Here is a 14,334-nt window from a genome sequence, read left to right as displayed (position 1 = left end):
TTCAAACTTTTGGGATGTCAAACAATCGGGCCATAGTACAAAGGTGTACAACTAATTTAAAAAAGGGGCAATTACTATCACTACCATACCTTAAATTTCTTTTCTGATTGCCCTCCCTTTTCACCTAGTAACCTGCTAATCTATTTAACCTACCATTCATCTTGTACTTTTTTTTCTTTTTTTTTTTATCATTAAAATAGTAAAAAATGAAAGCATCCATCCACTTCTTCTCTCTCCCGTTTTTTACCCCATTCGTTTTTTTTTTTTTGTTTTTTTTCTTCAATTTTTTCATTTAATTAATTTTCTATTCAACATTTCATCCTCATCGTTCTTCTTCGAACAGATCATGGTTTTAAGTATCGGTATTGTATCGCAAGTACCGGTTTTGCTAGTCACCGACACCGATACCGTGTTGATACCATATCGGTAGCACGATACGGACACGGGGTAAAATGGTCAGAAAACTCATTTTTAAGGAGATTCAGGGGTAATTTTGCCCCGATACAGCCAATCCTGGTTGATACCGTATCGGTATCATATCAGTTTTGCAAGTTCCCGATACTTGCTCCGATACCGTACACTAAAACCATGGAACAAATCGACCCTCTTCAAAAATAATAAAAAGTAAATTAAATAAAAAACAGGAAGAGAGAGAACAAGGGGGTGTTTTGAAGAGAGTCGATTTGTTCCATGGTTTTAGTGCACGGTATTGGAACGGGTATCGGTAAGCTGCAAAATCGATACGATACCAATACGGTATTGGCCTGGATCGACTGTATCGGGCAAAATTACCCCTGAATCTCCTTAAAAATGAGTTTTCTGACCATTTTACCCCTTGCCCGTACCATGCTACTGATATGGTATCGGCATAGTATCAGTATCGATGATTAGCAAAACTGGTACGTATCGCTCGATATGGGCGATACGATACCGATACTTAGAACCGTGATCTGTTCGAACTTCAAAGAAGAACGATGAGGATGAAATGTTGAATAAAAAATTAATTAAATAAAAAAATTGAAGAAAAAAAAAATCGAATGGAGTAAAAAGCGGGAGAGAGAAGAAGTGGGTGGGTGCTTTTCATTTTTTACTATTTTGATGACAAAAAAAGTAAAAAATAGAAGATGAATGGGAGGTTAAATAGATTAGTAGATTACTAGGTGAAGAGGAAAGGTAATCTGGATATTTAAAAACATGAGGGTAGAAGGAGATGTAAAAGTTTAAAAGTAGGGTAGTATTAAAAAAGAAGTTTAAGATAGGGTTGTTTTAGTAAATATAGATTAAGTGTATGTAATGTGATAATAATTGGCCTTTTTAAAATAGAAAAATTTTCAACGACACCCCCTCTGTTGGACCGTAGGATTAATGCCGTCCCACTAAGGGTCAATATATTAATTTGGGTCCAAAAACTAACGGAAATAACTGAGAGTTAACTGAGCGGGAGTAAAATGTCTAAACTAGCCTCAGTTGAACAAAGGAACAAAATATGAAAATGGAAAATGGGGACTTTCTTCCCAACCCCATCTCATCCAGCTCTGATCCAACCATTCTTCCCAACCCTATCTCATCCAGCCACGATCCCAGTCTTCCCCGAACAATCCAACCTGCAAGGCTGCCCTCTCGACTTCCCTAACGAGCTCTTCCACGCCCTCAACAACGCTTGCAGTGCAACGGCAATAACCCAAATGCGAACACACGGCTGAAACGAAGCCGTTGCTGCCCCGTGCTTGCCGCTTGGCTCTACTCTGCATACTTTGCATACTCGGGAATTGCGTTCTCGTCTATTGCTATTGTGGTATAAGGCTCCAACCCTTGAGCTGTCCTTATGCGTTCTCGGTGTCGAAAGAGGAGAAGCTTTTCGGTGGTGAGAATGTGAATCGCCTTGAGAAGGATTGCTTGAGCAGCAACAAGGTGAGTAAGTTTCAGATTAAAGGACAGGGAACAAGCTTTCTGGTTGTTCTAATGGCTTGAACTCACTCTACCAGGTGAGTAAGTTTCAGATTAAAGCTCTCTTTCAATTCTCTCTAATCGATCCATGGTTAACAGAGATAACTGTGTGAAATGAGAATCTGGGGAGTGAAGAGACAAAAGTTCCCATAATGGAAATTTTCCATTTCCATTTCTTCTCTCAATTCCAAAGTCCCCATCTCCTAATTTCAGGAAAATTATTTGTTCCAATTCCATGGTTGGTATTTGGGGAAAAAAAAAGGCTAAAGCAGACACAGAGGGAAAAAACAAAGCGAGAGAGAGAAAACTCATGATGGTGCAATGACGGCATCAAAGGTGCCCTTGCAGATCTAGAGAAATTCTATTTCTCTTTTTTTATCTTCCCATTTTATCTCTTTCTGAATTTCTGTTTTTTATGTGATTAAGGTTTTAATTTGGGATGAAAAATGAGATTTGCATGGAATGGATGGAAGTGATGATTCTTTCCCCAACTTCTCGACTCTGATGATACTAAGCTATTTTTTCTCTTCGGAGAATCCAAACCAAGATTCTGATCCATTCTTTCCCCAATCTTTCTGTTTTTTCCTGTGAATTTTGAACCCTGAAAATTTTCTTACCTGCAACCCACTTTTAGAAAGGTTGGCTTGCTGAGGGCATGGTGGGCCGGGGAAGACTGGAGAGGGTGGTGGCGGGGTTGCAGGGGAGCGAGAGAAGGAGGGTTGGAGGTGGTGGTGGTGGCGGCGGTAGTGGCGATGAGGAAAAAACAGCAGAACGAGAAGCAGAAGGAGAAGAAGGAAAGAAAAAGGAATAAACAAAAATAAAAACAAGGGCAAAATTGACTTTACAAAATTACTAACATGGTGACATCACTACTTAACTGTTACAAGGTTATTTCCGTTAGTTTTTGGATCCAAATTGATATATTAGCCCTTAATGGGGTGGCATTAATTCCGCGGTCCAACGGAGGGGGTGTGGCTGAAAATTTCCCTTTCAAAAAAACAAAAAATCCCGGTAATGAAACCCCGGTCTGTGTCGTCTCTTCTTTGTGTATCAGGCCCCTGATTCAACTGGAGTACACTGGTTCAGAGTTCAGACTTCGGACTTAAGAGTCCAGAGTTTAAACATTGAGCCCTAACTGTGACCGTTTGTCGCCCCCCGGCCTCTCATCACGGGCGGCGACAGTTTCACTTGCGATTCCTCACGACTGACGGCTCCTGCTCCCGCCCCCGCTGGACCTGGTAAGTCCCTGAGCCTCTCTTTCACTCTCTCCAATGTCTCCCTTCATCGTCCGCCCTCTCCCTCTGACCTCCGGACTTTAGACCCACCTCTCCTTAACAACTCTGTAGCAAAACACGGTACTTATCCAGAGCTCCTTCCGGTTCTCTTTCATTCTTCACACATTCTATCCCCATTCTCTCTCTTTGTAATTGTTTTTTGGGTTTCTATATTTTTTAATCTATTTGGATCACTGAGAATCCTTCCCGTGTCGATTTTGGATTCCATCTTCAGAGTTTAGGGACGTAATCCATGTTTAAAAAAAAAAAAAGAAACAATTTACCCATTTTTACAATGTTGCTTGATCTTCAAGGTGGATTTTCACTGTTATTATCTGAATCCATTGGGTGTTTTCTTAAGATTTCGATTGGGAAGATATTTTATATCCCAGCTTGCATTTCGGTGGATTTTTGGATCACAGAGAAGTTCAGTTTTGTTCTTTGCGTGGTACTAGCAAACTTTCAAGTGCAGAGAGAGAGAGAGAGGAAAAAAAATTGATATCTTTATATAGAGAAAAATATAAAGATGACACACTGATGGTAGACCTCCACAATAAATTTGAAACTTCAATTCTAGAAATCTTGGGAAGCAAATTTTTTTTGGGTTATCAGTACAATTGGATTTTGACTAAAGTCAGATTCACCATGACCAAAAAACAAGCAGTATGCTCAATTTTGAAAATCCTATCGGCTCGCCCTTTTCTCCACTGTCAGAAATAAAATTGGGAGGTGAATCTATTGGTCGGTCTCATCTCTTGAAAAGGTAGGAGTGTGGTTGAGAGATTGATAATTATAAAGGTAATTCTGTCTAATGAAAAAAAAAAAAAAAAAACTAAAAGAGGAGGGAGTTTGTACTTTTAGAGAATAGTATTATGGTATAATATGATATGATATGTGGCATATGTTTAGAATTTGATTGGCTAGTCGTGTACTTGTCCAGAAAATAAGAATAGTTAATATTTCCTCACGAATATAGTGATGAGCTCTTTTTTATCCCAAATTTTATGAATGGAAATGTTAAATGCCCAAATAACGAATTTATACCGTTCCCCCTTTTTTGACCTTTGTGTTTTCATTTTCCGAACCGAATAAAACCTGAGTGTTTTCTGTATTGAATTTTTGCCTTTCCTGAACATACTAACAATGATATTGCGTAATGCTATGCCATTTACGGATTTTTTTGTTCTTTAAAAGAAAATGTAACAGTAATAATGTTCCTTTCAGAAAATTGGAGAAGTGGGAAACTAGTCTGGGATGAACTGCTTGTTGTACGTGTCTTCCGCATCGGTGTTTTCAAGGAATCGACCTTTCATCGTGAAGACTTCTTTGTATGGCTATCGTTGTTCATCATGGAAAAGATCAATACACCATACTCGTATTAAAGCCATTAATGTAGATTTCATGTTTACGAGGTTTCACGTTCAATGTTATTCCACTTGGCGTGGTGGGCGTCCATCTCGCTCCCCAAAGTTGGACTGTGGATCATCCATGGAGGAGAAGGACGCTTTCTATATTATTCGCAAAGGGGATATTGTTGGAGTTTACAAGAGTATAAGTGATTGCCAGGCTCAAGTTGGATCTTCTGTAATTTCTATGCTACCCTCTGAGCTGCTCTCATTTGTTGATCTTGTTTTCTATGACATAATTTTTTTAATGCTTCATTGTGTTCTATGCACTGTATTTACATTTTCCTGTTTTATAGATAGATAGATAGATAGGCCCCAGGGAGATTTGAACTCATGACCTCTTAATTATGAGGTGTTGGTCTTTGCCAACTGAGCTACCCCCTTGGGGTAACAATTATTGATATTTTATTGGCCAAGAACATATTCTGTTGCTTGGCAGGCATTTGGTTTATGCATGTGTGAACTGGGGAAAAATAAATGAAAAGAATTGGTGTGGCCGTTTTTACCATGAGACCCTGTAAGACCTATTCATCGGTTAACTTGGTTTTAGAATTTTTCAAAAATTTAAAGTGCCACACCTCAGTAACGAGAAACTAGTGGCAGCCAGAGTGTTCTAACATCTAATCATAGGGAGACATAGTCACCTAGGTCATGTTTGTTAAGGCATTGCTTCTTAATTTTGATGGGATTCTAGAATCCTGGTTGGAGAATACTCATTGGGGCACAAGATACATTCCACTGGATTCTTGGATTTATTTCTTTGATGGGCGCTAGAAGCCCAAGAACCCCAGCTCCTAAATTTTGGCTTCTTTATTGATTTATAAAAGCTGATCAAGAATATTAAAAAATCTGCAACTTAGCAAAAATGTGCTTTCTTCTGCAAATTTTCAATTTACAATGACTAACCGGTAAATAATGTTCTTCTTTGGAAGGTATGTGATCCGTCTGCTAGTGTTTTCAAAGGCTATTCCTTGCCTAGGGAGGCTGAGGAGTATCTTGTCTCGCGGGGACTGAAGAATGCTACCTATTCAATTAGTGCTTTGGATGTAAAAGAGGACCTTTTTGGCAAACTCATTCCTTGTCCTTTCCAGGTGAGTAATCGAGGACCCTCTTGTTTTACATCAGATGGGTTTGGTTGGTATATTGTATGCTTAATGACTATTTTGAATTTCAATAAATTGCTGCCAAAATTCTGTAAAATGTTTTGGTCTTTGTAGCTACCTTAAATCAATTTATGGTACCCGGAGAGATTCCTGAGTGGCTGTTGAATCTCTGTGAAGGCTTCCTGGCAATGGAATCCTTCTTCCCTTAATTCTCTTTTTCTTCCTTGGTGTTTTCACGAACACCTTGAGTGCACACACCACTTTCTTTCTTCTTCTTCTTCTTCCTTCCCTTTTCTTTTCTCCTCTAGGTTTTCTTTCTTTTTCTTCCTTGATGATACATTGCAAATGAGCCTAAAAGTTGCTTAAATAGGCTCACAAAACCCCAATCCCGAGCTTGGTTCAATGTCCATCCAGTCGATCGTTTGATGTAACCATTGCAGGGCTTTGGTCATCTGGAGGCATATTGGTCGACCGCTTGGGCAACCGGCTGATGCCGGCTTCTAGAAATGAAAAGAGGTTTCTATTTGGGAAGTTTGATTCGAGTAGAAACGGTCGACCGCTTCGCTAACTGGTCGGCTGTATTTTGCCTTTGAACCTGTTTGACCCTTTTCTGGACCTCTGTTTACTCAAACTTTCATATCTTCCTAGTTTTGACGCCGATAAATGATTCTTCTTTTGTTGGAAAGCTAACTCAATGATCTTCATTTCTTATGTTTTGAGCTCCTCCAAATTCTGACTAGAAGATATCTCAAAAATTCGATGAAGCTGCTGTATCAACACAAAACTGCCTAGTTGCCACATCTGCCATTGTACAACACTTCATAGCTGCCACATCTGCCACTGCAGATCCATCTGTGCCATGTCATCTAGCATGGCCACCTCAAGCATCCATGCTCCTCACATGCATTCATATGCATGTCACATTATTATCACTTCATGTCCATGTTGCCACCTGTGAACCTCCATACATTGGCCATACTCAATGCACTGACCACATCAAATTAGGATCTCTAGCTCCAATATGGATTCTGGATTTGTGGTTTCCTTGAAGAACAAATGTAAGCTAGTAGATGCAAATACGCTGGTGGAGATGGATCTTGAAGCTTAAAAACATTTAATGAAAATCTGGTAGAAGCAAGCTTATGTCTGAAGGGGCTCTTTTAGTCATCGCCAGAAAAATGGAGAGGAAACAGTATATCAGAAAGATTAAACAAGGGAAACAAAAGGGAAATAATGAGAGAGAGAGAGAGAGTGAGTTGGAGGAAATGGAAAACTACCCTGATTATATGCACTCACAACTTAAAGAAATGGCAAAATACCCTGCTTATGCATACTCACAACCTAAAGAACATTCAACTGCATAAAGCTTGTTTGCAAAAGATATCCCCCTGCTTATTTTTAGGTCCCACAAATCTATGTTTTTTCTTCGGGAGAAGGATACTGATTTGTGGTCCAGGGAAGGGAATCTTGGATAGGAACCTATTTTTTATGAAAATGTTGGTTCGGTGGGGTTGAATTGTGGAAAGGTTGACCCTGGGGTCTCTTGCTCACATGTAAAATTTCAGCTCTCAATTGGAGTTGGCCGTGTGGAAAACAAACAATTGAAAATTCCAGGATTATGGAGAGGGGCATGGGACTACTTTTGTGGGTGGGGGGTTATGGACACGTATGGGAGCATAGATGATTGACGTTAAGTGAGAAATTTAACATGTAGGAGTTCAGACTATTTCCTATGGTATCCAATGGTCAGAATTGCCACATCACTCTTATCATGTGGCAGAATTAGGGGACCTAATGTAGGCTAATCCCAAACTAGAATAATCCAGCAAGAGATTGGTACTGACCGCATCACAATGAGAATAAAACAGAACAGCGGAGGAGAAAGCTTATATCTCAGAACTAAGAACTCAGAATGGCTCCAAAACCCTGTCGAGTGGTCTATTTTAATAGTAGAATAGACCTGAAGAATATGAAGAGATTCTGATAACAGAACAGGAAGTCATGGGGAAGAAGTCCTAGTTCTATAGGAAAACCAGTAGCAGACCAGAACAGTTCTGTCAAGTACTCAAGTGTCAACCAAAATACGTAGGAAACAGATTTTGAACTTCAGAGAGAAGAATAACAGAAACTGGTATGTGAATATTGGAGTAATTCAGACCAGTATCAACTATTAGGGAAGTTAATGGGGTTTCTAGCTCCTAATGGTTTAGGATTAAGAAAACCTCATGTAAACCAGAATCACAGGAAATTAGCAACCAAACCATATTTCAATCGACATCTGATAACAGTAGTAAGGCAAGTTTGATCTTTTCTATAATTCAGGTTGAATGTATTATTCTTGGGGTGGATCAGTTCTGCAGAAATTGATAGATATCTGATGGTAGATTCTTTGGATGTGAAGATTTCTACTTGGTGAAGTAATTCCCAAATCTGAGAATCGACGGAGATTCAGACAAACTAGATTAGAGATTAGTTTGAGATCAAATTTAGAAAACAGAAATAAAAAGTTGATTAAAAACTGAAATTAGAACTGTAGTAGGGAAACAGGAGATCAAACCAAAGATTGAAATTCGAAACCGTAGGCAGTTTAAGAATATAAATTGATGGTTTGCATCAGCGAGCTGTTTTACAAATAATCTCTCATGGATTTATTGGTGCTGCACCAAGCCTTCCCTGGAATCCCACCAATGCTTCACTGCATCTCACAGCTAAATAGAGTGTTGGCAGATCTGAATTAGAGAATTTTGCTTGTATGATCAATCTGATCAAACAAGCCTTGTATTTATAATAAAAGAGATTACAACCTAATGTCTAAAATACCCCTAGCTTAGCCGACTTAACTAGGAGGTACATAAACATAATATTACAACTGTAAAAAGACCAGAATACCCCACGGTATTCTGGTGTACATTATTCAACACTCTCCCTCAAGTTGGAGCAAATATGTCAATCATGCCCAACTTGCCTAAGTTTGGATGAAATAGCTTTCCAGACAATCACTTGGTGAAAATGTTAGCAACCTGATCAGTAGACTTTACAAAGGGAACACAAATCACCCCCTCTTCTAATTTTTCCTTGATGAAATGCCTATCCACTTCAACATGCTTAGTGCGATCATGCTGTACCGGGTTGTGTGCAATGCTGATTGCAGTCTTGTTGTCACAGTACAACATCATAGGAAGATGAATAGGAACACCAAGGTCTTGTAGCAAGCTTTTCAGTCAAAGTAACTCACAAATGCCTTGGGCCATAGCACGAAATTCTGCTTCAGGACTAGAACGGGCCACCACATTCTGCTTCTTGCTACGCCAAGTGACAAGATTGCCACCAACAAAAGAACAATACCCAGAGAGAGACTTGCGATCTGTAGAGCCAGCTCAATCAGCATCAGTATACGCCTCTATCCGTAGGTGACTATGAGGAGACGGGAGAATCCCTTTCCAGGAGCTGACTTCAAGTAGTGAAGAATGCGAAGAACAACCTCCATATGAGAAGAGTAGGGATCATGCATAAACTGACTCACAGTACTCATAGCAACAGCAATGTCAGGACGAGTGTGTGAGAGATAAGTCAACTTCCCCATTAGTCTTTTGTACCGGCCTTTGTCAACGAGTTCACCGCCCTTTTCTTTGAGACGAACATTAGCATCCATAGGAGTATTTGAAGGGTGACATCCTAACAAACCGGTTTCAGCCAATAAATCCAGGACATACTTCTTTTGAGAGAGAAAGATGCCTTTAGAAGATCTGGCAACCTCAATCCCAAGAAAGTGCTGTAGCTTTGCCAAACCAAACCGGTCGCCTTTCTTTTGAATCAAAGTAGGGCAAGCAGAGCGTACCCTTATAGATAGGGCAAAAAAGAAAGGCCTTTTTTTTTTTTTGAATCAAAGTTCCTAGATCTTTAATCTCAAATTCCTACTCAAGAAAGGTCTTCAAACGGCTGATCTCATCACCATCATTGCCAGTAACAACAATGTCATCAACGTAGACTATAAGAACAGTGAGTTTTCCACCAACCCTCTTTACAAAGAGAGTGTGATCAGCATTACTCTGCTTATAGCCTACAGAAACCATGGCCTTGTGAAATCTGTTAAACCACGCTCGAGGCTACTGCTTCAGTCCATAAAGTGCACGCTTCAATTTACACACTTTACCTTTATTACTATCACAAGAAAACCCTGGTGGAATATCCATATACAACTCCTCACCAAGTTCTCCATTGAGGAAGGGATTCTTCACATCTAGCTGTTGTAGATCCCATCAAAGATTGACTGCACAAGATAGCAAAACTTGAACCGTAATCAGCTGTGCAACAGGAGCAAAGGTCTCTTGATAATCAATGCTATATGTCTGAGTGAAGCCCTTTGCGACCAGGCGTGCCTTATATCGATCCACCGTCCTATCAACCTTTTGTTTGACCACAAACACCGATTTACATTCCATTGGTTTTTTCCCTGGAGGAAGAGCTACAAGATCCCAAGTATTGTTTTTTTTTCAATGCTCTCATTTCTTCCAACATTGCTGCCTTCCACTTTCCATCTGCATAAGCTTCCTGCCAATTTTTAGGAATGGAAACAGAAGAAAGAGAGGACACAAATGCACGAAAGGATGGAGAAAGAGAACTATAAGAAACAAAGCGAGAAATGGGATGCTGAGTACAAGTCCTAGTACCTTTGCGATGAGCAATAGGTAGGTTGGAGGAAGAAGTCTTACCAGGAGAAGGAGTATCTGGATACTGAGTTGGCAATTGGATAGGTATTGGTGCCACAGTGGATTGAAGCTGCCCTGTTTTGGAACATCTTTTTTTTATAGGTGATAATGTTGGAGTTGTCAATTCTCTTCTGAAATTCACTAATGGTTCTCTGGACTGGAGTCAGCTCGCCTTGAATAGGAACATCACCACCATTATTTTCCATGATCTCCCCCTGTAATGGATTCCCTGGAGATGAAGGGGCAGCAACCAAAGGAGGCTGGGCAGCATCTAAAGTGGTTTGGGCAGCATCAAAAGTGGGCTGGGCAGCATCTAAAGGGTATAAAAGAGGAGGAAACTCAAGAGGAGGAACCACATCTTCACTAGAACTCTCCCCTTAAAGACGTGGTGAAGAATAATATGGAAGGTGTTCATGAAAAATGACATCCATACTGACCAGAGTACGACGGGAAGGAGGTTGCTAACACTTATAACCTTTTTGGGTTGGAGAATAACCCAAAAAAAACACCGTAACCCACTGGGTTCAAGTTTGCCAGGAGATTTAGTATTCCGAGCATAACATACACAGTCAAACACCTTGGGAGAAACCACAAAGGAGGAATTCCCAAGTAAAATCTCAGCCGGACTACAGGAGTCAAGAACTTGAGAAGGCAACCGATTAATGAGATAGGCTGCAGTGAGAACAACATCCCCCCAATATTGGGATGGAACATTATGAGTAAACATCAATGCTCTGGCCACTTCTAATAAGTGGCCGTTCTTCCTTTCAGCCACACCGTTTTGGGCTGGGGTATCTACATAACTAGTCTGGTGAATAATCCCATGATCAGCAAAATATTTTTGAAATTGATTTTCTGTATACTCAGTCCCATTATCACTTCTCAAAATTTTGAGAGTAGCCTGGAACTGAGTTTGGACCATTTTATGACAATGTTGAAAACATGAAAAACCTTGATTTTTTGTGTGCATAAGATAAACCCATGTGTTTCTAGAATGACAGTCAATAAATGAAACAAACCAACACCAGAAAGAGAAGTCTTACGATTAGGGCCCCAAACATCAAAATGCACCAAATGGAGGAGTAAAGAACTCCTTTTATTTGAAATAGAATAAGTTGAACGTGTCTGTTCGGCCAGAACACAAGCCTCACAAAAAAAATCATCCTTACTACATTCTTTGACCGAAGTAGGAAATATATATGTGCTAAAATTCCTAATGGAGGTGACCTAATCTAGAGTGCCATTGGTAAAGTTCAGAAGAGACCAAAGAGTTCTGGTGTAGCGGAGAAGGTAATGGTGGTGGAGTAAGGCGACCATCATCAAGCAGATACAATCCATTGTGTAATTTACCCAATTCAATCGTCTTCCCGGCATAGTACTAAAACTCGAAATTTTGGTGAGATATCGAATATTAGTATCTCGATCTGCAAACGAAATGCAAGTCAAATGAAAAATGCAATATTTGAATATTTCGATGAAATTATCATCTCGTTGGAAATTTGAAAATCTCGGACATTTTGGCATTTTACACCAGAAAAATACCATATTTGCAGAGATTTCCTCAAAAACACGAGATTTAGTACCATGTTCCTAGAGACCGAATCCTAAAAACACAATGGGAAGGAAAAAATGTTACTTTGCAGTTAAGATCACTAGTAAAACTACTAATGGAAAGGAAGTTAGTAGTAAAATTAGGAATGTGCAAAACAAAAGACAAAGTAAGAGAGGAAGTGCAGTTGATGATTCCTTTTCCAGAGATGGAGAAAAGGGAACCACCAGCTACTTTGACTTTGTCTTTCCCAGATGTGGGAGAATAACGATGGAAAAGGCTAGAGGAACCAGTCATGTGATCTGTAGCTCCAAAATCTATGATCCAAGGATAGGAAGCTACGAAAACGCAATGACCACCAAATGAAATACCTGACCGGGTAAAGTTTGAACCGGAAGGAGTAGAGGAATTGGCAGGAGCTGATGTAGTAGAAGCAGCAGCAGTAGAAGACCGTAGCACACGTAGGAATGGTTGGAGATCATGCTGGGATAGACCAGTGTCAGTAGCAGGGACTGTGGTAACAGTCTTATTGTGATGAGCCTTGTTCTTTGTTTTTTTCTTGGCAGCCCGTTTAGCCTCAAAATCAGCTGGTTTCCTGTGAAGCTTCCAGCATTTCTCTTTGGTGTGGTAAGGCTTGTGACAGTGCTCACAAGTAACAGTCCCTATAGTAGAATCACCAAGAGAAACATGTCCAACAGGTGCAGGAGTAGCCTGGGCAGCAGTCTAGAGGGCTGATCTGTCAGTAACAGGAGGGTGGAGCATAGCAGCCCGATGGTTCTCTTCAGAGGAGACTAAAGCATAGGATTGTTCAAGTGTGGGAAAAGGGGAATGACCCAACACTTGAACACGAATCTGGTCATACTCCATATTCAAAGCAGCCAAAAAATCATAAACTCGAGTTTTGTCCAGATGCTTCTTATATGCAGTAATATTGGCAGCTGTAGTGGGGTGGAAATCAGAAAAATGGTCCAATTGCTGCCAGAGACTGCGCAAGGTAGCATAATACTTGGAGACAGACAAATCCCCTTGAGTAGTATGATTGGCCTTCTTTCGGAGTTCATACACTTATGCATCATTACCAAGTTGTCCATTTGTTTCCTTGCAAGCAGACCAGATTTGATGAGCTGTATCAAGGAGAAGGAAACCACTTGCAAGGTCTGATTGCATGGAGCCAATCAAATAAGACATGAGGATACCATTATTGGAGATCCATTTGGTCAGAAGAGGGCCAGGAGCAGTTGGCATAATAGTAGTACCATCAATATGTCCAGTAAGTCCACGGCCAGCAATGGTAAAGTATGCCGAGCAAGACCAGATCAGATAATTACTCCCATCCAGTTTGATAGGATTAGGGAGAAGGTCACGGTTGTCATTCCTACCAAACCCATCGGCAGCAGAAGTGCCAGTAAAGACTTCAGAGTCACCCATAATGCAGCAGAGAAACCCAAATCGTAGAGAAGGGCTGGTGTGATGAGAAACCCAGTAAGCACTTCAAGAGAAGAGCATAGTTGTCAAGGCGTCGCCTAGGCGGGCGCCTTGGACACCTTATTCGCCTAGTTGGTGTCGTCTTGAATTTTGCCCCTCTCCACCGCCTTAGGTCGCCTAACCGCCGTGACAACTATGGAGAAGAGCCAAAAATTAGTGGAGAGACCTGTGTAATGGTGATAATAAATGTCCCCAAAAATCAGTAGCAGCAGAGAAGCAAAACCCCTAGATCGATTTTATCAGGGTTTTGAAAAAAACGTGAGATCGATATAGGGGGGAATGGTTCCAACTGAGATCGAGTGTGCCTGTAGGAGTAGAGAATCACCCTTCTAAAAACCCGCCGACTTAACTCGGAGGTACATAAACATAATATTACAACTGTAAAAAGACCAGAATACCGTGCCCCTCGGTATTCTGGTGTACATTATTCAACATAGAGCTCTGAATCTCATGACCAAAAGGCAATTGCAATTTCCATTCGTCAAATTTGTTTGCAGGGCTGAAGCCCCTCACAACCTTATATAAAAGACTGAAAAAGAGACTCAAATTAAGCTTAAAACTTATCCAGCCGTAGTCTTAATAGACTAAAACTCTGTTTAAAATAAACGAAAGCAGTTTAAAACAAGTCTGGTCTCATAGAGTCCCTAATCCAGCCACTACTAACACTTAATAACAATTAAAATGAAGGAATAGGGCTTTAACTGGACCCCACACCTTAAGTAAAAAATAAATCCAGTATTCCTTCCTCCACATATGTTAGGCCCATTAAAGTGGCCTATTACAAAGAAAACCCATTGACCAAAGGCCCAACATGTATAGAACCCAACCCAAGTCTTATTTCCACTAAAATAAGCCCACTTC

The 14,334-nt window shown here is 40.4% G+C and overlaps 1 protein-coding gene and 1 non-coding gene across 6 annotated transcripts in view; both read left to right on the top strand.

Moving 5' to 3' along the window:
- The first annotated feature begins 2,413 nt into the window (after positions 1-2,413).
- On the top strand, positions 2,414-2,506 carry LOC122657149. The gene has a single exon (XR_006332225.1). It is a non-coding gene; the product is annotated as a small nucleolar RNA Z103 (small nucleolar RNA).
- Positions 2,507-3,079: 573 nt separating this feature from the next.
- The window catches only part of LOC122657110, a 65,351-nt gene continuing 54,096 nt past the window's right edge, over positions 3,080-14,334 (top strand). For 4 of the 5 annotated variants that reach the window (XM_043851890.1, XM_043851888.1, XM_043851887.1 and 1 more), the window contains exons 1-3: positions 3,080-3,185; positions 4,446-4,805; positions 5,560-5,718. In XM_043851890.1, coding sequence (XP_043707825.1) covers positions 4,476-4,805; positions 5,560-5,718 — 489 coding nt within the window. In that variant the 5' untranslated portion in view covers positions 3,080-3,185; positions 4,446-4,475. The remainder of the gene's footprint in view (positions 3,186-4,445; positions 4,806-5,559; positions 5,719-14,334) is intronic. The other variant, XM_043851889.1, reaches the window with a different exon arrangement.

Source organism: Telopea speciosissima, chromosome 3 (genome assembly GCF_018873765.1).
Source record: "Telopea speciosissima isolate NSW1024214 ecotype Mountain lineage chromosome 3, Tspe_v1, whole genome shotgun sequence".
Lineage (NCBI taxonomy): Eukaryota > Viridiplantae > Streptophyta > Magnoliopsida > Proteales > Proteaceae > Telopea > Telopea speciosissima.
This window is presented reverse-complemented; position numbering and strand designations above follow the sequence as displayed.